At 38.8% G+C, this 21,336-nt stretch overlaps 1 protein-coding gene across 1 annotated transcript in view; it reads left to right on the plus strand.

The window, feature by feature from the left end:
• ABCC8 (ATP binding cassette subfamily C member 8) overlaps positions 1 to 21,336 on the plus strand; it is a gene marked incomplete in the record, with an annotated part of 117,595 nt that overhangs the window by 26,715 nt on the left and 69,544 nt on the right. The window contains 1 exon segment of the mRNA XM_074276771.1: positions 13,657 to 13,821. Coding sequence (XP_074132872.1) covers positions 13,657 to 13,821 — 165 coding nt within the window.

Here is a 21,336-nt window from a genome sequence, read left to right on the forward strand (position 1 = left end):
CTTGCCATAAGTCCAGTGCTCATTGCACAATACCACACTGTTACTATTATCATGGGCTGTATTTGTTTCTAGAGAAATACAGTCTTTTCTTTCTTGGGAGCAACAGATCAGGTTGATCTTGAAACACTATTATTTCCCAAGAGGTGGTCTATACCGTGGCTTCTTAAACTTTTTCCACTAGGTCCCCCTTTTTCCCTAAGAAATTTCTATACAACCCCATCTGGAATCTGAGTTCAGGTGTCTCTGGCAGTGTTCGTACATGCACAGTGCAAAGAGCACATGTTGTGTGTTCAAAACCAAGGCTACAGTGAAGTCGCATGTGCAATGTGGGCAAGCACTGCCAGAGACATCTCAGATTCATTACACATTTGATTTTGAATTAATTTTTTGGCTGTTGCATTCAGAAACCTTTTACTGTTGCCAAATTTTTCACAACCTCCACATTTGGTTACTTACCCTTACACAATTTAAGAAGCTTTGGTCTTTATTGTCAGGAGATGGGGGAAATAATGATGCAGTGAATCTGGGGGTATCCAGAACACCTACACTCAGTCAATGGAGCAGGAGCTCTTTGATTCCCTTTGGTCTTATAACCATCAGTGTACCCACTGCCTCCCTGATGATCAGGGGGTCAGACCCACAATAGAAGGGCTGCTGCCTGGGATATCATGGCTTTAAATATTTATCTTCATGCTTGGGTAATAGCACATTTTTGGATTGTCACTGATGGAGGTATTCCTGCCACCCCTAAGATTGTAATTCTTTGATATCTTCTCATTCTGTGCAGTTCATATCTGTGACTTTCCTTACACCCCCCTTCTAGAACACCCATCCTGCATAAAGATAAATTAGGGGTAGACATATTGTCTCGAAAAGAATCTCCAGTGATTTGGGGTCAGAAAATCTGCACTGCTTCCTCCCGTGTGATTTTGTCACTTAAGTGCTGAAGTTGTTCCCTTATCTGTAGAATTAGGAAATTGGGCTCCATGACTTCTAGGGTCTCTTTCATCTCCTAATGCTGTGATCTTTTGTCTTGACTGCCACCTTTCTTGTTCAAGTTATCCTAAGTAATCTGCTGGGATAATCCCTACGATGAATCTTTCTCTTAATCCTTGCCTTATATGAAAACTTAATTCTTCTGAGATCATGGCATTCCATGATTCATGGGGCATCAGCAGGAGAATATTGGTGGGAAAGAGATGAGCTTTGCATCAACGAGCAGCTTGAGATTATTGAAAGAGCAGCATGATACTCCAAATAATTGCAGTCCATTCTCCTGCTCACCTCATTCTGTCCAACTGTGGTACTTGTACCAGATATATCTCTAGTTTAAAGATATATATACACCTCTGTTTCTATATCTAAAATCTATGTGTACATGTATATTTATACACATGATTACACACATCTATATTTATCTATAAATATATATATGTATATGTGGTTGGTTGATCGCTTGTCCTTCATACTCCAAAAGGATCAAAATGACATTATTAGGTTAGAGTTCCGACCAATTGGTTTGGTTGATCAGACCAATGTGAGCTCAGAACGTTCTGCTTCAGGTTGGACACAAATAGTCCCTATGAACATTTGGGGTGGCTTCTCTAATTTTACACATCTCATGTTTGTTTTGGACTAATTCAATTCTGGTTTGTTCTTAGAGCACAGCATGTGCATATGTGTGTATATCTGTATGTCTGTGTTATATGTGTGTACTGATGGACTAACCAAACAGGCTACCCATCCAATAATCTGAGCAACGAGTGTTTTTAATTGGGGAAGCTGGGTGGTAATAATGTTTAGCCAGACATAGAGTTGGGAAAATCTGAATTCCAATCTAGCCTCAGACACTAGATACTAGCTGTGTGAGCCTGGGCAAGTCCCTTAATCTCTGTTTGCCTCAGTTTCCTTAACTGCAAAATGCAAATAATAACAGCATCTACCTCCCAAGATTGTAGTGAGAATCAAATAATCATAAAGCTCTGTAGGTAGATGGCATGCTAGAAGGTAGGTCATTAGTTATCAAACCCTCTGATTCTTAGGGATTTTTCTATTTTTTTGTTTTCTATTTAAAGGTTATAATGTAATAAAGGTTAACTATGTATATTTTCTGCAATTATCAAGGCCTCTCATTCTTGGGGATTTTAGAGATTACAAGGTATTGTTTATGAACCAATGTGTGGTTTACGTAGTTTCTACTTTCATTGATGAGAGTGTTTTGCAGCTCCTCCATTGTCTATGCAGTGAAATAAAGACTATTTTATACTAAGTTTGCATTGGTTACCTTGAAAGCTTATACAGGAGCTGGGGACCTTATTTCTGACATCTGTGGAAGTCTAGTCCAAGAAAAATTTGAGGTATAGGCAATGTAATAGGCAATGTAAGCCAAAGAAACACTATAAACTTAAGTAGAGCACTACATACACCTTCGTCCCAAAGACTGACCCCTTGATGCTCAAGAATCATAGATTACAGTACTTTATATTCACTCTTCCCTCCTGTAGAATATAAGTACCTTGAACCAGGGTCCGTCTGACTTTTGTCCATGTATATTCAGCAGGGTCTGAAATATAGGAAGGGTTTGTTGAACTACATGATCCTGAGGATAAAAAAGCTCTAATCCCCATCCTTGTTTTTCATTTGGGTCATTACAATCAGAGGCAAGTTTTTGTGGGGCCTCCCCACACCCTCACTCTGCTCTTCCCCCAACATTCTGCTGGTGTTTTGATTTAAATGATAGCACTGCAGCAAAGAGCAGGCCCTGCAAGGCAGTGAATGCCACAGCTTCAAGGCTGTTTCCTTGGGTCTGAAAAAAATTTATTTCTTTCTTGGTCTGAGCTGCTGTCCTGCCCTAGAGCCTCCAAGGGCCTGGCTGCTCTGTAGCTCTATTCTGTATTCTAAAACCCTGCTCTCCTCCTTTCCTCCTCCAATCCAACATGACCACTATTGATGCACGACTCTTTAACCCTACAAAATAAATTCTTAACTTTTTTGGTCATGGATCCCTTGGTGAAGTCTATGGTCCCTTTCTCAGAATCATATTTTTAAATACATAAAACAATGTGTCAGATTATAAAAGAAAACATTTGAATTAAAATACAGTTTAAAAAAAAAAAGTTCACAGGCCACAAATTAGGAACACCCGTCCTAAAGAGAAATAGACATGCAACTTAATGCTAACAAATGCCTTCCTGGAATATCCTGTTTTTAAGAAATCCTGCTTTTTTTTTTTTTGGTTCACTTAGAAAGATCACTGAATGAAGATTCAAGAAACATGGGTACCAATCCTGACTCTCTCACTGAGATACAAGTATCTCAGTTTCCTCTTCTGTAAATTGAAGACATTAAACTTGTATTATAAAAGAAAGATCATTGAATTTGGAACCTGGAGTAAAATCCTGTGCCTGTTGTTAACTGCATAGATGACCTTATTCAATCTCTTCTCTTGTCTGGATATCAGTTTCCTTGTGTGTAAAATTTGGGGATCGAGCTCCTTGGGTGTCTCCCAAGCTGAAAACTTTCATTCAATGATTTATAAGGGCCTTTTCCGCTCAAACTGTGTATGAGTAAATCTTCTGACTAGAAATAGAAAGGATTAGCACAAGACTATTCATCTCATAGAACTCCGAGTATTACAGAACAAGCGACATGCATGGTTTTGTTCATTCATGCAACAAATGTTTAAGCATCTACTCTGTGAAAGGTCCTGAGCTGGTGTTTGGTTTTGTTATGAAACCAGAGCTTGATTGTCTGGAGCTAGAGGAAGGAACCTGAGAAAAGATGTTGACTTTGCTGAGTTTATTTTTTCTTTTTTAACCTGGATCCTTTCGTCCTTTCCTCTACTTTCCTATAACGGATTCATTTCAGATGATTACAGAAACAGAAAATCATCACTCTTTATGAGGACTAGAACCTTCTTTTTCCAATGAGGGAGAAACTCTAACCTCTTAACCACAAATAAGCAGAGGGGAAAAAAAGCAGAGACATAATTAGTGACTTGAATAATTGATGGCTCACCCTCATGTAATGCTATCCATCTAATGAGGTCCTAAACCTCAAGCAGCAGTTAATCCTCACAGGATTTTGATTAAATTTCATTTTGCCCAAGTTACAATTAATCCTCCACGCCTCGATGTGGGGGGCAAGAGTGGGGAGAGAAATGCTACGCCAGGGAATATGAAATGTAATTTCCCAGGCGGAAGAATTTATCCTCTGTTTGGGCATATTGCATGGGCTTTAGGAGGTTATGTATTTTCAGCTTCTGCAGCTGATCCAAGAACAGTGGAAGAATTCTGCTGCATCATAGCTAACATAATAATAGCTAATCTTCACCAAGTTCCCTATATTTATTATGTTGTCTGAGTCTTTTAATAATCCTGCAAAATAAATACTATTAATACCACCATTTTACAGATGAGGGAACGAAGACTAAGAGAAATGAAATGACTTGCTCAGAGTCCTACAGCTAACAAGCATTTGAGGAAGGATTCAAGCTGACTCTCAATCTAGTGTTTTACCCATTATGTCACTGCATTATCACCACCTCCACCACCCCAGAATGAAAGATCATGGTTTATCGCATGCTTTGAAAGAGTTCCACATAGGACAGAAGAATGACAAAAAGCAGGATCCTACCCTTCCTCATAACTTGGGCTACGCAAACAGATTTTTTTACACAAGGAATGCTGGGAGTCAATAAGCCTAACTAGATAGGAAGGTAGAACTTCTAGCTAACCAGAGAAATTTAGATTTATTAAGCAGTCTCTGTTTAATATCTATGAGTTACGGTTAGAAAGCCCCTGGTCCTATTCTTTATCAGAGGATCTATTTTTGGTGCTGTGGAAAAAGACGTGAAGACTTTCACAGAATCTTGAAGACAGAGTTAAGAGGATCTTCAAGGCTATCACATCCAACTATAGAATCAGGATAACTAAATGACCTGTCCAGGGTCACACATTGATTAAATGCCAGAAATAGCTTCTGATGAGAAGTCTTTTCTGACTGTGTCCAGCATTCTAGTTACTACACCTTGATATGATGCTACTCATCATTTATACTTCAGTCCATAAGGAAGGAGATTGGCCAATGTCCCACCCAATACTTAGCAGCCCTTTTCTCCCCTTCCCCAGGATGAAGTTAGTGGACTCAGTCCTCACTTGGAGTCTAAGACCTGGGCTCAAATTTTGGCTCTGCTACAATTACAGATTATTCTTTTAAATTGTTTAACCTCTTTACTTCTCTATTCCCCTATCTGTAATAATTAGAACTCTAAAGTCTCTTCCAACTCCAAATAATCATAAAAATGTATTATTAGTTAATTATTATCATCATTCCCTCATCTGCAAAATGGGGTGGGACTAAACTCTTAAGCCCCTTCTTACTCTGAATACAAGCAACTGTTATTTATTGGTGTCAATAATAATAATAATCATTCTAATTACTCCATCTGTAAAATGAGATTGGACTAGACCTCTAAAATCCTTTCCAATTCTAAATAATTATTTGTTGATAATAAATTATTATTATATTCTCTTATCTATAAAACAAGATAGAACTAAATTTCTAAAGTCCTTTCCAAGTCTAAAAAATAATTATTTATTATTATTTGTTGATAATAAATTATTATTATATATCTTCATCTATAAAATGAGATTGGATGACACCGTTATTCAGTTCTGAATAATAATTATTTATTATTATTTGTTGATAATAAGTTATTATTATTATATTCCCTCATCTGTAAAACTGGGGTTAAATTAGAAGACCCCTAAAGTCCTTTCAATGACTACAGCAACTAGCATTTTCACTGATCTTCAAGGCTCACAAAGCTCTGTATCTATGTTATCTCGATTGCTCTATTGATCCAGGGAATTTTTTCCCCAAGCTCAGCCTAAATCCTCCCCCGGCAGCCTTGGCCCACAAGCAGACCTCACTGGTGTTGTAAACAGCTCAGCCTGGACTCACTTCAGTTTCCAGGCCAGCGAGAGCCCGCGTCCTTGGCATCCACAAGGACGAGCCACTTGTATTGTTTTGTTGGATTACTGGAGGTTTCCACGTCTCTGCCAGATCTTCCTTCCTCCCCTCTGACCTCCCTGCCTCTCCCTCCTCCCTTCCTCCCCAGTGAGATGCACATAAGGGCCAAGAAGCCCTTCATCACTCACTCCCCCATCATCACGTGCAGTACATGCCACTGATCAGGGCCCAGGGGGCTGGGAAATTAAATTCATCCCCGGCCCCTGGCGCTGAAATCTGCCACTAGAGCTGAGCCCAGAAAAGAAGTGTCAGAGGCTGATTCCAGGGAAGATGTTTCTGGAGACTTAGGGAGGGGGAGGGAGAAGGGAAGGTGAGAAAAAAGATGGAGACGGGAAGGAGAGGGGAGGGAGGAAAGGAGAAGTGGGGAGAGGAAAAGAGACAAACAGACAGGTAGACAGAGAGCCAGAGAGAGAAAAACAGAGAGACAGAGACAGAGAGAGACAGAGGCACAGAGACAGAGACACAGAGAGACAAAGACACAGAGACAGAGAGAGAGAAGCAGACAGAGACAGAGAGAATGAGAGAGAATACTAACGTGTCTTTGTCTTTCTGTCTCCTTTTGTCTTCCTGTGTGCAAGCTGTGGGGAGGGGTGCAATGTGTGTATGCATGTGTTATGGGTAAAGATTACCTTTTATAGATTTCAACAGGGCCCCTCCCGTTTATCCTGCTCTGTTTGCAGCTCATCTTTCCTCAGCCCCTGTCACAGAATCTGTCATGACACTATTAAGCAGGAAGGATCTTGGAACAAAGACTCCAATGTCTGATCTAGATATCTGCTTCCAGCTGCCACCCGTCACCCTCACCCAGTAGCCCCAGAGAGGAGAAGAGGCTTTCCAGTGTCCCAACTGACAAAGAGAAAGATGGAGGAATATACCCCATCCCCTGCACTTTCTCTACAAGGGCATAATATGTGGATTTAAAAGAATACAGATTCAGAAGTGGTCAGAACTATGATGGGCAGTACTATGGGTGGCACCCAACTGTGTGCCTGCCTTCAAAAAGGATTATCCCGCGTTTAGCCCAAGCTGCCCCGTGCACTCTATATATACTATATATATAAATTTAGGGCCAGAAGGCGCTAGAGTCAGAAAGGACATGAGAGGCCAGCTGTTCTGACACTCTCACTTTACAGATGAGGAAACTGAGGCCAAAAGAAGTTCAGTAACTACCAACAAGGTCACACAAGTAGTGTCAGAGGTGGGATTTGAACCCAGATCCCTAAATTCCAGAGTCCATGTCTTTCCATTACACTATTTACAAAACAGAGGATTGCCAGCTTCACAGCTAACATTTAACAATTCCCTGGTGGGTTGTTGTGGAGAATACTGCATATGCAGTCAGAAGGGCTGGCTCTGCTGCTTACTGCCTTGTTACCTTGGGTAAAATGGTTCATCTCCCTGGAACCCAATATCACAGACTTCCCAACACGGTCCTATGTCCACATATGCTCAGGGATTCGATTGTTAGATTGCTTTTCAATGAGCTTCCCGGTCATGTCTGTGACCAGTGAGAAAACCACAATGGCATTCCCCCCAAATTAGCTTTTTAGGCATTCCAAGGTGAAGGTCCACATTAAAGAGACCCAAATTTGGATAAAATAGGCGACACATGTCTGTGATTCTGACAAGTCAGCAGTCAAGTTGCAAGCATTTTTAAGTGCACTGGGCTACACATGTTAGGGACACAAATATTAGCAAAAAGAAAAATAGTTCTTACCCTCAGAGAGATTACATTCCAATGAGGTAAAATAGCACAGAAATGGGGGCTCTGAGAGTAAAAAAATTGAAGCAAGTTTCTCTGAACCGAGTCAAATTTATATAAAAAGCCATTTCCCAATTGATAAGTGATCAAAAGATAAGAACAGTCTTCAAATGAAGTAATCATAACTACCTATAGGAGTATGAAAAATATACTTTTGATTGGAGAAATGCAAATTGAAACAATCCTGAAGTACTGCCACATTGGCTAACAGAACAGAAAAGGACATTGACAAATCTTGGAAGAAATGTGGAGAAAATGAAACATTAATGCATTGTTGGTAGAGTTGTGAACAGATTCAACCGTTCTGTAGAACAATTTGAAACTATACTCAAAGGGCTATACAACCATGCAAACCCTTTGACCTATCAATACCCCTACTAGGTCTGTATCCCAGAAGAACTAAAAAACAAAGAGGAAAAAGACCTATATGTGTAAAAAAATATTTATAGTGGCTTTTTCCTGGAAGCAAAGAATTGGAAATTGTCGGTATGTCCGTCAATTGGGGAATGACTGAATAAACTGTGTATATTTATGATGGAATATTATTGTGTTATAAAAAAAAAAAGATGAGCAGGTTACTTTCACAAAGACTTCCATGAGCTGATGCAGAGTGAAATGAATTATGTACAAAGTGACAGCAGTACTGTAAGATGAAAGTCATAACTATTCTCAGCAATACAAAAATCCGAGACAATTCTGAAGGACCTATAATTTTTTTAAAATGCTGCCCACACCCAGAGAAAGAACTGGTGGTGTCTGAATGGAAAGTAAAGGATACCTTTTCTTTTTTATTTTTTTTTACTTTTTTTATTTTCCTTGAGAGGTTGTTTTGATTCTTGTTTTTGTTTGTTGTTTGTTTTATTGTTTTATTTTGTCTATGTTTTCTTTCACAATATGGCTATTATGGAGGGGAAAAAAAAAAAAAGAAATGGAGACTCTGGGATAAACTCATCCAGAGAAGGGGATTTCAAGGACAATGGAACTTTCCAGGATGAAAAGCATAGTGGGAAAGTTCAGAGAGTCAGAAGCAGATCCAAGAGAAGAATCACAGGGTGAGGGGGTGTCTGGTGATAGCATAAGTTAAAAAACACAAACAAAATCCAAGATTCTGGTTTCCAAACCAGCCAGAAGACAGACTTCTCCTATACCCTTGGTAAGAGATTTGTCCCAGACTTAATGGAACTAGATCTCTGAATAAAGAATTAGTTGTCTTTGTACTTCCAGATTTCACTACTTTTTTACTATTTTCCACTATTTTTATCCCCAGCTCAGCTTGTTCCCAAAAGTCTCTGTGTTCTGATTCAAGAGATATGAGCCCTCCCTTCTGTTCTTCCCCTCCTCCACTAGTCTTTATTGTGCATTGGGTAGAATCTCTAGGAAGCACCCAGAGAGAACTCATCACATCATATGATGTGATGTCTGTCACTTTCTGGGACTTGGATGATCCCTCATTAAGAACATGTCACAATCCTTTGGTGTCTGAGTTCTGCTATTCCTGAAGGAGAGAGAAGCTCCCATTAAGAATGTGTCCTGATTATGTGTATAGGCTGTTGATGTAGCAGTTCCTCAAAGTTCTCTCTTGAGCCCTTTTCTTTCTCTCTCTCTCTCTCTCTCTCTCTCTCTCTCTCTCTCTCTCTCTCTCTCTCTCTCTCTCTCTCTCTCTTTCTTTCTTCTCTCTCTTTCTTCTCTCTCTCTCTTTCTTCTCTCTCTCTCTCTTTCTCTCTGTCTCTCTGTCTCTGTCTCTCTCTTTCTCTCTGTCTCTCTCTCTGTCTCTCTCTGTCTCTCTGTCTCTGTCTCTCTCTCTTTCTCTCTTTCTCTCTCTCTCTCTCTCTTTCTCTCTGTCTCTCTCTCTGTCTCTCTCTGTCTCTCTGTCTCTGTCTCTCTCTCTTTCTCTCTCTCTCTCTCTCTTTCTTCTCTCTCTCTCTTTCTTCTCTCTCTTTCTTCTCTCTCTCTCTTTCTTCTCTCTCTCTCTTTCTCTCTGTCTCTCTCTCTGTCTCTCTCTGTCTCTCTGTCTCTGTCTCTGTCTCTTTCTCTCTGTCTCTCTCTCTGTCTCTCTCTGTCTCTCTGTCTCTGTCTCTCTCTTTCTCTCTTTCTCTCTCTCTCTCTTTCTCTCTGTCTGTCTCTCTGTCTCTCTCTCAATCTCTGTTTGTCTCTCTGTCTCTGTCACTGTCTGTCTCTGTCTCTGTCTGTCTCTGTCTCTCTCTCTCTGTGTCTTTCTCTCTCTCTCTCTCTCTCTCTCTCTCTCTCTCTCTCTCTCTCTCTCTCTGTCTCTGTCTCTCTCTCTCTGTCTCTCTCTCTCTCTCTCTCTCTCTCTCTCTCTCTCTCTCTCTCTCTCTCTCTCTCCTCATCAGCTCCCCTGAGTAATTTTCATCTCTAGGCAGATGATTCATAGTTGTATATATCTGGACCCAGTTTCTCTTCCTATCTTCTAGTCTCACATCACCAGCTGCATATTAGACATTTCAAACCATAGATATCTCCAACTCACGTGTCCAAAAACATGGGTCTCCCTGCCCCACTTCTCCCACTTTTACAAACTTCCCTGTTTAGGTCAGGCGTTACCAACATCCTTCCAAGCACTCAAGTTTGCAGCCTCATCGTTGTCCTCTGCTCCTCACTTTCCCACATCACGCATAGTCAATCACTTTCCAAGTCTTAGTAATTTTATTTTCCACAATTCTTAAAATCATCCCTTTCTTTCTTCTCAATGACCACCACTCTTAAGTACTCAATATCTCTTATCCGGACTACTTCATTGATCTCCTACCTGAACTTCTTGTCTTCAGTCTCTGACTTTTATATGTTCCCCACAGTTACCAAAGTGCTATAAAATATATATATAGCATATAATATATAATATTATATATAATCTTATAGCACAGACATGAATATATTCTTCCCAGTCTCAAAAAACTTTAACATTTCTCTTTTACTTCAAGAACCAAATTTTTAAAATTTATTTTCTTTGTAATTTATGAAATAAAATAAGCATTTCCATAACATAATATAATTGAAAAATCAGAATTGCATATGAAACTCCAAATATACTATGTACAACTGGCTATTCCTTTCCCATTATATCCTTTTTATATAATTAAATAAATTTCTTTTATATAATAAAATAAATTCATCTTATATAATAGTTATTATGTAAATTTCCCTTTTTTCTTTTTTCTTCCTTCCCCCTGACCTTAGAGATGACTACCATTAGACACAAATGTATATATATGTAAAATTATTCTATACATAATTCTATTTTCAAACTCCTTTTAAGCCTAGCTACCCTTCTTATACTTCCATCTTCATATATTTCTTCCCTTCATACGCTGATGATCCAGAAATACTGGTTTTCTTGCTGTTCCTCACCTATAGCACTCCATCTCCCGCTCAGTGATTTACATTGATTGTATTCTATATACAGCACATACTCTTTCCTCACCACTGCCTCTTAGAATCCCTGGTCCCTTTCAAAACTCAATTTATGATTTTTTTCCCCTGAGGCAATTGGGGTTAAGTGACTTACCCAGAGTCTCACAGCTAGGAAGTGTTAAGTGTCAGATCAGATTTGAACTCAGCTCCTCCTGACTCCAGAGCTGGTGTGAAATCTTTTTTTTAATTATTTTTATTATTTTTGATAATTTTTATGTGCTCATGTTGTTTCTGATAGAATGAATGTAAATCCTTTGAGATTAGGGATTCTTGCACTTCAAAAACTATCTGTCATCTAATAAGTGCTTAAGAAATATTTGCTTGTTGCTTAATTGCTTAATTGGTTGACTGTAAATGGAGTAATCCTGACCGTGTGTAGCTAAGAGCCTGGAGGTCCTTCTGACCTTGTGGGGTCAGAGGTTCTTTGCAGACTGGTGAGAATGAATATGTTGTCCTGTTTCTCTCTATTTTGTTTCAATGGGATTTTCATTTAAAAGCTAGTGAGTTCAATATCATTTCTCGCGAAATGAAGTTCTATCTTCATGCAAATATTGATGCATTTTAGCCCCTGAGTGCTTACTTACCAAGATCAAAGTGTTTCTTTTAGCTGCCTTAGCTGCCTCTGAAAGAAAACACTCTTATTCCCTGGTGTCTTTAGCTAGAAAATTGTTTCCTGGTTGCCTGTTACGGGCAGGACCTTAGCTGAGAACTGCATTGAACACAAAAAGGCTGAAATGGACACTTAGACTCCAGAATGACAACGCTGGAAATGACTGAGCATTCTGCTAGCCAGTCCCCTCGTTTTACAGTGGAGGAAACTGAAGTCCAGGAAGGGAAGGGGATGGATTTTCCTGCAGTCACCTATCTGAGGGAAATAGCTTGGAATTGAATTTTACAATTCCCAAGGCAGTATTCTTTTTGCTATATTACAATGTTAAAATTATAGGACTTCTGCTCAAAATAAACCCTAGTTCTTTCCACTTGCCTCACCAAGAGAGCAATGACTGGCTAAGTATTCTCTGATTGTCTTCAGTTCTTGGGCACCCATAACTCCCCTGCCCCTCTCAATTGCTTCCTATTAGTATGAGTAACAGTCTTGGCTGACTACATTTTAATGACAGAAGATAGATAACAAACATGGAGGGAACTGTTCCAACTGCTCTGACTTCAGTTAATCAGTGATTTGTGCAGTGTCCTTGATGCTTCACCAGGAGACCCAGGCTCAGCGGCAAACTGCTCACAGCAGTCCCCAAGCACAGAGAACCAGGGATCTGGGGCTGGGGGTGAAGATCTGACCTTAATCCCTTTGTCCACATGCTAAGGGGAGGAAGGCATGCTTAGGCCTTACTTTAAGCAAACAGAAATGTTTAGTTGGCTTTATCCATCAACCCAAATACAAATACTCATCCAGCATAGGAGAAGCAGAGTTTAGATAGCAGCCTGTATGGGGTTATGAATTACAAATAGGGGGTGGAATTATGGGATACTATCCAGAACCGGGCTGGTAAGAGTCTCATATTTTTCCCTGGTCAAATCATATCTGATTTTCAATTGTGTCTAGTCATGACTCCATCTGGGGTTTTCTTAGCAAAGATGCTGGAGTGGTTTGCCATTTTCTTCTCCAGCTCATTTTACAGATGAGGAAACTGAGGCAGACAGGGTTAAGTGACTTGTCCAGGTAACACAGATAGGAGAATGGATTTAACTTTCTGACTCCAGGCTCTATCCACTGAATCACCTAGTTGCCCTCAATATCTGAAGGTACCATTTATGAAATTGATAAGCTGATGGTTGGGGGACTAAAAGCCACGTCTTACATGGATTGATTGAAGAAACTGAGGTGTTTAGCCTAAAAGGGAGAATTAGAAGGGACATAGTAGCTGTTTTCATTTATCTGAAGGGCTGTTCCCAAAAATCAGGTTAAGAACAAAAGGTGGAAATTGTAGAAAAGCACATTAAACCATGAGGTAAGAGGGGAACTGTCTGCAATGCATTACTTTGGGAAGTAGTGAGCTCCCCATCATCTAGTCCTAGATATGACCATAGATCTAGAGCTGGGAGGACTTTAGCAACTGTCTAGTCCCATGCCATCATTTTACAAATGAGAAAACTGAGACTCAGACAGGCTAAGTTACTTGCCCAAAGTTACTTGAGTAGAAAGAAGCAGAATCAAAATTGAACTCAGGACTCTTAAGTTCACACAAAGTCTCTAAGCAAATTCTCGATAAACAATAGGTGACTTCTCAGGAAAGATGGAGAGGGAATTTCAATTCAGGCACACATTGAACTATGTAACTTTTGCAAATCTTTGACAATTCCCACCAATGATAATCCAAGCCCTCTTCCATCATACAAAGTGTCCCCTAAATCTGCCTAACAGTACTCTTGTCATTGGTGATGTTTACTTCCAAACTATGCTTTTCAACCAACAGACTAAGTTCCTCGGTGTTTACTTTGTCTCATCTCAAGAGTTCCTTGCCAATGCCTATGTCTTGGCTGTGCTCTTGTTTCTTGCCCTCCTGCTACAGAGGACATTTCTGCAAGCATCCTACTATGTCGCCATTGAAACTGGAATCAACCTAAGAGGAGCCATACAGGTATGAAAGGCCATTGGATGGGTGTGTGTTAAGTTGTTTTGGGGGTTTTTTTGTTGTTTTTTTAAGTATATCTGTTCTCTTCAGTTTGAACAATAATCCCAACTTGCATTTCTATAAGAATTTTAAAGGTTTGATAAGGTACCCAGCAGGATAGGTTTGATAGAGGTACCCGGCACCCCTATCTTCAAACAGAGGTGATAATACTTATATGAGGTATAAGTATTATCACCCCCATTTGAAGATGGGTAAAGATAAGATGAGAGAGATAGAATGATTTGCCCAACCCAAATATTCTGATTATAGCTTCTATTCTTTAACCTTTATAAGACTTCTCAAAGAAGGCCACAAGCTCTCCAAGTGATTCTCCTCCATCTCATCTATGCAGACCTTCCCAAAATATCTTCTGTTTCTGATTAAATTTAATGGGTTTTTGGGGGCAGCTAGGTGGCCCAGTGGATAGAGCACCAGCCTTGAATTCAGGAGGACCAGAGTTCAAATTTGGTCTCAGACATTTAACACTTCCTAGTTGTGTGACCCTGGGCAAGTCACTTAACCCCAGGCTCAGGGGAAAAAAAAATTAATGGGTTTTTGTTGCTATTGTTTTTTTTCATTACCTAGAATTTGTCTTTCTCCCTGTCCTAGAAAAAACATGCTTTTTAACAATGTTTTTAAAGAGAAGAAAAAGAAAAGATTCAGTAAAACCAATTGGGAAAAAAAATCTGACCTAATGTGCAGTATTTAATACTTATGTATTAAATAAATTTAAATTTTATTTTTATTTTATTATAATAATTATATTTCATAATTATAATAATATTAAATATTATTTTAATTTAATAAAAATTAAATAAATTTTAAAAGACAGTAATCTTTGTTTGTCAAAAACCAGAAGGAGTTGTCTTCTCATATCACTTGTTTGGAGTCAAGTCCTTTCTTTGTAATTTTGTAACCCTCAGTTTTGATTGGTTTTTTGGTTCTTTCTCCTTACATTGTTGTAGTAATCATGTATATAGTTTTCTTGGCTCTGCTTACTTTACTCTGCATCAGTTCACTTACATCATTCTATGCTTCTCTGTATTCATCACATATATCATTTCTTATAGTACAGTAATATTCCATTACATTTATGTACCACAATTTGTTTAGCCATTACCCAACTGATAGATGTTTACTTTGCCTCCAATTCTTTGCTACCACAAAAGTGTTATAAACATTTCCGTGTATATGGAGCTTTTTCTTTTTGACAACAATTTCCTTGGAGAATATGCCTTGAGAAGGAATCTCAGAGTCAAAAGATATGAAAATTTTGGTCACAGAATTCCAAATTGCTTTCCCGAATTGTTGCATCAGAGAATTGTAGAAATATGGCAGCTAGTTGGGATCTAGAAGGGCTCCGGTTCTTGCCCCCATCCCATATCCCAAGTAAAGCGCTAAAAAATTCACCAGAAGGAACAATGATAAATCAAATGAAAGAGAAATATCTACAGATTCCTTCATTCAGTCCATGACTGCACAAACTGTCAAGCTCCTCTAGAAACATGGAGTAAATCAACTAGAGTAGATAGAAGGTAAAATATAAAATAGTATGAACCCATATTAGGAGACAGGACCAGAGCATCACCTAGTGCAGAGATACTTACAGTGCCTTTCCATGTTAAGAGACCGAAACAGAGCAGCATTCAGGTAGCCACAGATCAGTCTTGTATTGAGATAGTCCCATTATCCAGATAATCTGGCCTTAAGTCACAGCAGAAAACAAGGAAAGACAGAACCTTCAGAAGGCAAAGCCTAGACTTATGACACCAAACTTACAATCTAGCAAGACTTGCCAATACCCACCAAGAATATAAGAGTAGAATTTGATCCAACCACAAACCTCAATCTAAAAACTAAAGCTGGAGATATGAATAAAATAGAAAATATTAAACACAACAAGGAAATACCTTGAATTGTGAGAATCCTTAGGGAGTAAGCCAGAAGAGAATTTCTTCACAACATGGCCATATAGTGTATCAGAAAAGAGTATATCCTAATCACCTGGAAGAAATGAAGCAAGAAATACAGAAATTGAAGAGGTAGAAAGGAAAGAATGGCAAGGAGAATTTACACCTTAGAAAATATCTTACCCTCAAATTGAACTTGAAAATTAGAATGGACCAAATTGTAAATAGCTCCATAAAACAGGATAATAATACTAACTTGTATCTCCACCAACAATGTATTAGGATGCCTCTTTCCTCAGTCCCTCCAAAATTGACTATTCATGGTCTTTAATCATTTTTCAATGGGAAGTAAATCCTCAACATTTTCTACATTTACATTTTTCTCATTAGTGATGATTTGGAATATTACATATGATTGTTAATGGATTATAATTCTTTTTTTGAGAACTGCTTATTCACATGCTTTGAAAATAGTGTTGTTCGGTCATTTTCAGTCATGTCTTACTCTTTTGTGACCCTATTTGGGGTTTCCTTAGCAAAGATGCTGGAATGATCTGTCATTTCCATCTCCAGAAAATTTTACAGATGAGAAAACTGAGGCAGAGTTAAATGCCTTGTTCATGGTCATGTAGCTAAGAAGTGTATCTGAGATTGAATTTGAACTCAGGTCTTCCTAATTATTCTATTCACCTCACCACACCACCTAGCTGCCCCAGTTCTTGTTTTGAGAACTATTGAGTCATATCCTTTAATAATTTTCTATTGAAAAAAATAGCTTTTGGTCTTGTGTATTTTTATTAATTGTCTATATATTTTGGTTAGTTTGATTAATTTTTTTCTTGGACTTTAAATGTGTTTTAAGGATTAACTTTTTAAAAGCTTTTTATTCTCATTTTATTCTAAAATAAGAAAAAATTGAAAATAGTTTTAAAATTTCCTATCTTTGAAAAGACTAGAACTAGAGGCTTCCAAACAATAGAACCCCTACTGTGTTTGCTGTACCATCCCACTCATAATATAATTCCATTCTTAGGGCAATTTTGGAGGCTTAGCAACACTGTTGTTCCTTTACACATCCTGGGAATATTGGAACTATTCCATTAAAGCCTCCAACACTGGCGGTCTGTAGAACCTAGAAAGGCTGTAATTAAGTTCCAAATGTAACCAGAGATCCATGATGCTAACTGATTACATAAAAACAGGAGTTTGACTGTGTTTTGGAAAGGTCTGACGAGAAGAAATAGGAGCATAACCAAGGCCTTTATAGTCATGTTGACAGAATCTTTCCTTAAACTGAGCAGCTATGAAATAGATCTGGCACAGGGAGAAAAACATCAGGATGAGAGGACTAGTATATGAAATGCCAAAAATAATTTCAAGGAAAAGATGACTAAAAAGAATTCAAACTCTGAGGAACTGACAAACCATTGGAAAGCATAAAATGCAACATCTTACCTTCCTTCTTTCAGAAAAGGGGAAGAGAAATAAGAGAGCAGGCTTACTATTTCACTTATTTTTGCTTAATTATTTTTTCTTTGTCACAAAGGAGGGTTCAATTACCGAGTAGCAGAGTAAATGTATTGAGAAATTAAAGTTATTGAAAAGCAACATAGGTAGTTGGCTCTATCCATTGAACCAGGCCTATAGTCAAGAAGACCCATCACTTTTTGTTTTTGTTAAGACAATTGGGGTTAAGCGACTTGCCCAGGGTCACACAGCTAGGAAGTATTAAGTGTCTGAGACCAGATTTGAACTCGGGTCCTCCTCACTTCAGGAAACTCATCACTTTTGAGTTCAAATCTGGCCTCAGACATTTACTAGCTATGTGACTCTGGGTAAGTCACTTAATCCTGTTTGCCTCAGGTTCCTCATCTGTCAAATGAGCTGGAGAAGGAAATGTCAAACCATTCCAGTGTTTTTGTCAAGAAAATGTCAAATGGGATCACCAGGAGTCAGACGTGACTGAACAACAGAAGCAAAAATATTTCATAATAGATCATTTAATCCTTCACATTTATTTATAGAGTATAGCTTACAATGTGTTCTATACATTTGATGGGCTTCTAGATTATAAAGTTGATGAAGTGTCAAGGTCTGGAATCAGGAAAACCTGAGTTAAAATCCAGCTTTAGATACTTACTAGCTGTGTGACTCTGGGGGAGTCATTTAACCTTGTTTGCCTCAGGTTCCTTATCTGTCAAATGAGCTGGAGAAGGAAATGGTGAACTATTACAGGCTCTTTGCAAGAAAACTCCAAGTGGGATCACAAAGAATTGGCTATGACTGATATGTAAGCAACAATTTTAAAAAGAATCAATAAAATTTGCTTTAAAAAAAGCATCAGAGAAAGATGGGTCAGGATTAGGGAGTCCTCCCTTACTAGGGCCATATTAATAACGGGGAGAGTCTCAATGGTCATGAAAAGGAAGGACTATATGGCAATTATAGCCGTCCTGTACTTTAAGATCCAGGCCTCCATGATGGCCATTGACTTCTAAGTTTTCCCTGTCAGTGATTTTTATACCTTGCTAAGCTTACCATTCACAAAAAGACCAAGACTCACACAGGGCCCGAGATTCTAATTGAATTTATATGAACAGAAACACCAGTTTAGAGCTACAAAGGTCATTAGGGCTCACACAATCCAACCCCCTTTTTCTATTGATGAGGAATTTGAACTTTCTTAAAGAGTTGAAAGGACTTAAGTCACATAAGCATTAAGTGAGAGTCAAATGCAATTTTTCTGAATCAGAAGTCATTCATTCAATTGAACATGCATTTATCAAGTGCCTATTGTGTGCCAAGCACTGTGCTGGAGAGAAATTAGGTCCTTGCCCCCAGAGAGCTCCCTTTTTTTGAAATCCAGAACTCAGATCCAGAGGTATTTTTTTTCTAAACCACTAGGGAGGACAGATCAAGTCTTATGTGCTAATAAACATAGTGCTAATTTCTTCAGTGACAAAATATTTGGCCCCTGTGACCTAGAATCAGCCATTGCCAGCCTATATCCTAAGCACCCTGAGCCCCCCAACTGCTCATTGGACTTCATGGCATCCAAACTAACCCAGAAAGTACTGACTGCCCTATAGTGACTGATGACTTAGTGGTCAGTAGCACCTGCTCAGTATATGAAATGTGCAAGTCCCTCTGGGAATCTGATACAACATCTGAACAACTGTTTGAAATCATATTCCAAGTTGTGCTTAATGTTGTGAACCAGAATGCTGTGTCAGGAATGTTGACAATTATTAGTCAGAGGAGAATAAAATCAACATTGGGACATTGAAGGTTAAGCCTTCCCTTCTACTTTCCTGACCACAGGGATAAGAGATAGAGATAGAGATAGAGAGAGAGAGAGAGAGAGAGAGAGAGAGAGAGAGAGAGAGAGAGAGAGAGAGAGAGAGAGAGACAGACAGACAGACAGACAGACAGACAGACACAGAGAGAGACAGACACAGAGAGAAAGAGACAAAGATAGAAAAAGAGATAGAGCGAAAGAAGAGAGGAGGAAAAGAAGAGGGAGAGAAGGAAAGAAGAAGGAAGGAAGGGAAGGAGGAAGAGAGGAAAGGAGGAAGAAAGGGAAAGAGGGAGGGAACAAGGGAAAGAAGGAGGAAGAGGAGGGAGGAAGGAAATTCCCTTCACCAAAAAAAAAATTTTTTTTAAATTAAAGGTTTAGATTCAGAGCTGGTTCAAACTCTCAGTGAGATATATCCCCCATGGACAAATAACATAAGTTCTCCTAGCTTTAATGTCTGCCCTTATAAATTTGGGAATAATTGTAGTAATTCTGGACCTGGAATTAGAGGACATTGATTCATATCCAGCTTTGTTACGTACTACCAACTTACTTATTACAGCAAGTCCTTTTACCATAACGATATCTCACTTTCATCGCTTGTAAAAAATGCAGTTATTGGTCTAAATGTGGTCTGGCCTCTTTTAGCTCTCTAGCTATGGTCTTAGGTCTTTATTATATAGAGTTGATTTAAACCTTAAAGCCACTCATTGACCAGATTACCTTTGATCACCAGCCATTGTCCTTGATTCCCATTGAAATGTTTCTGATGGGGAAATCCCACCTCCAGCACTTGCCTGGGAGAAGGAGAGTAGCTATAGAATCAATGAGAACCGAAGAAATAGGCTCAGTTTATGGTTGTGACAGATACATCCCAAGAGATGTCTACTGCCAGGATTCATTGAAAGTCTAAGGCCATCCTGGGAATGAAAAAGTCAGGAGAGGAGCCTCTAACCATATGTGAGTTTAGTGGTCCCTTGCAATCTCTTAACTGCCTTAATCTTGTACCCAAATGGAGGAAGAAGAGGTAAGAAAAGTCTCCTGAGGACAGTTAATTGATCAACCTGAGCCATCCCATCAGAGTGCCCTTGCTTAAATGGGAGGGATGACTGAACCAAAGTACTTCTGGCTCCTGAGTTCTGAATGCAAGGAGAGAAATGTAATTATACTTTCTCCCTAATCCATTATGCCCAAATCAATAGCCTGCCATGTGATTTCTGATGGTTTTAACGTAGATCAAACAACGGTTACTTTTTCAGCATTTTAATCTCTTGCGATAAAAATCATTGATCGCTTTCTGTGCCTTGGAAATGGGAAATACAGATGTGAGTATGGAAAAAATAGAAAAGGATCCTCTATTTTCTTTCAAAAAAAGTTCCTAAAGAGAAATGATCTTTTGAATTTCCAATGAGTTCAAAGTCGGGAATCTGAAGGCAGTTTCTTAAAAGAAGGGTTAAGCTGGTTCTCTTTGGCCCCAGAGGAAAGGAAGGAAGAAAGAAAATAAGCATGTTCGTAAATACTACTATATGCCAGGCAGGTACTATAAATATTACTTCATTTGCTCCTCACAACAACTCTGGGAAGTAGGTACTATTATTCTCCTTATTTTAACAATTAAGAAAACTGAGACAGGAGAAAAGGGACTTGACCAGGGTATCACACAGCTATTAGGTGTCTGAGGCTGGATTTGAACTCACATCTCCCTGATTCCAAATCCTATGCTCTATCACCTTGCTGCCACAAAGGCAGCAGAGCAGAATTAGGTAGCATGGGAGGAAAATGTGAAGAAAATTTGGAGTTGAAATCAGGAAAAACTTTCTCAGAGCCATCCCAAAGAGGTTTGGGCTACTTCAGGAAGTAATGGATTTCTTCTTCATGGAGGTCTTCAAGCCAAAACTAAAAGACCATTGTGCGATTTATGGTAAGCATTTCTTTCAGGTCAATGAATTAAACCATGGCCAATGAGGTTCTTTTCAACACCCAAATTGTGATTGTGTGTGATTCCATGAAACAGTCAATCAACAAACATTTCCTAAGCACTCACTGGTGTACCAGTCACAATATTACACATTTGATATCTTAAGAATAACTAGAATTCTTGAGCTAAGGAGATATGGTGTGGTGGAAAAAACAGTATAACTATAAACTATGTAACAATATATCCATTTTATTTTTGTTAAATTATCAAGTTTTATTTTTGTCATAATTGTCAAGTTCAGAATACAGATAATTTAGAAAGTTAGGCTCAAACCCTGAGTTTATTTGCAAATTTATTAT

This window comes from Sminthopsis crassicaudata, chromosome 6 (assembly GCF_048593235.1).
Source record: "Sminthopsis crassicaudata isolate SCR6 chromosome 6, ASM4859323v1, whole genome shotgun sequence".
NCBI lineage: Eukaryota > Metazoa > Chordata > Mammalia > Dasyuromorphia > Dasyuridae > Sminthopsis > Sminthopsis crassicaudata.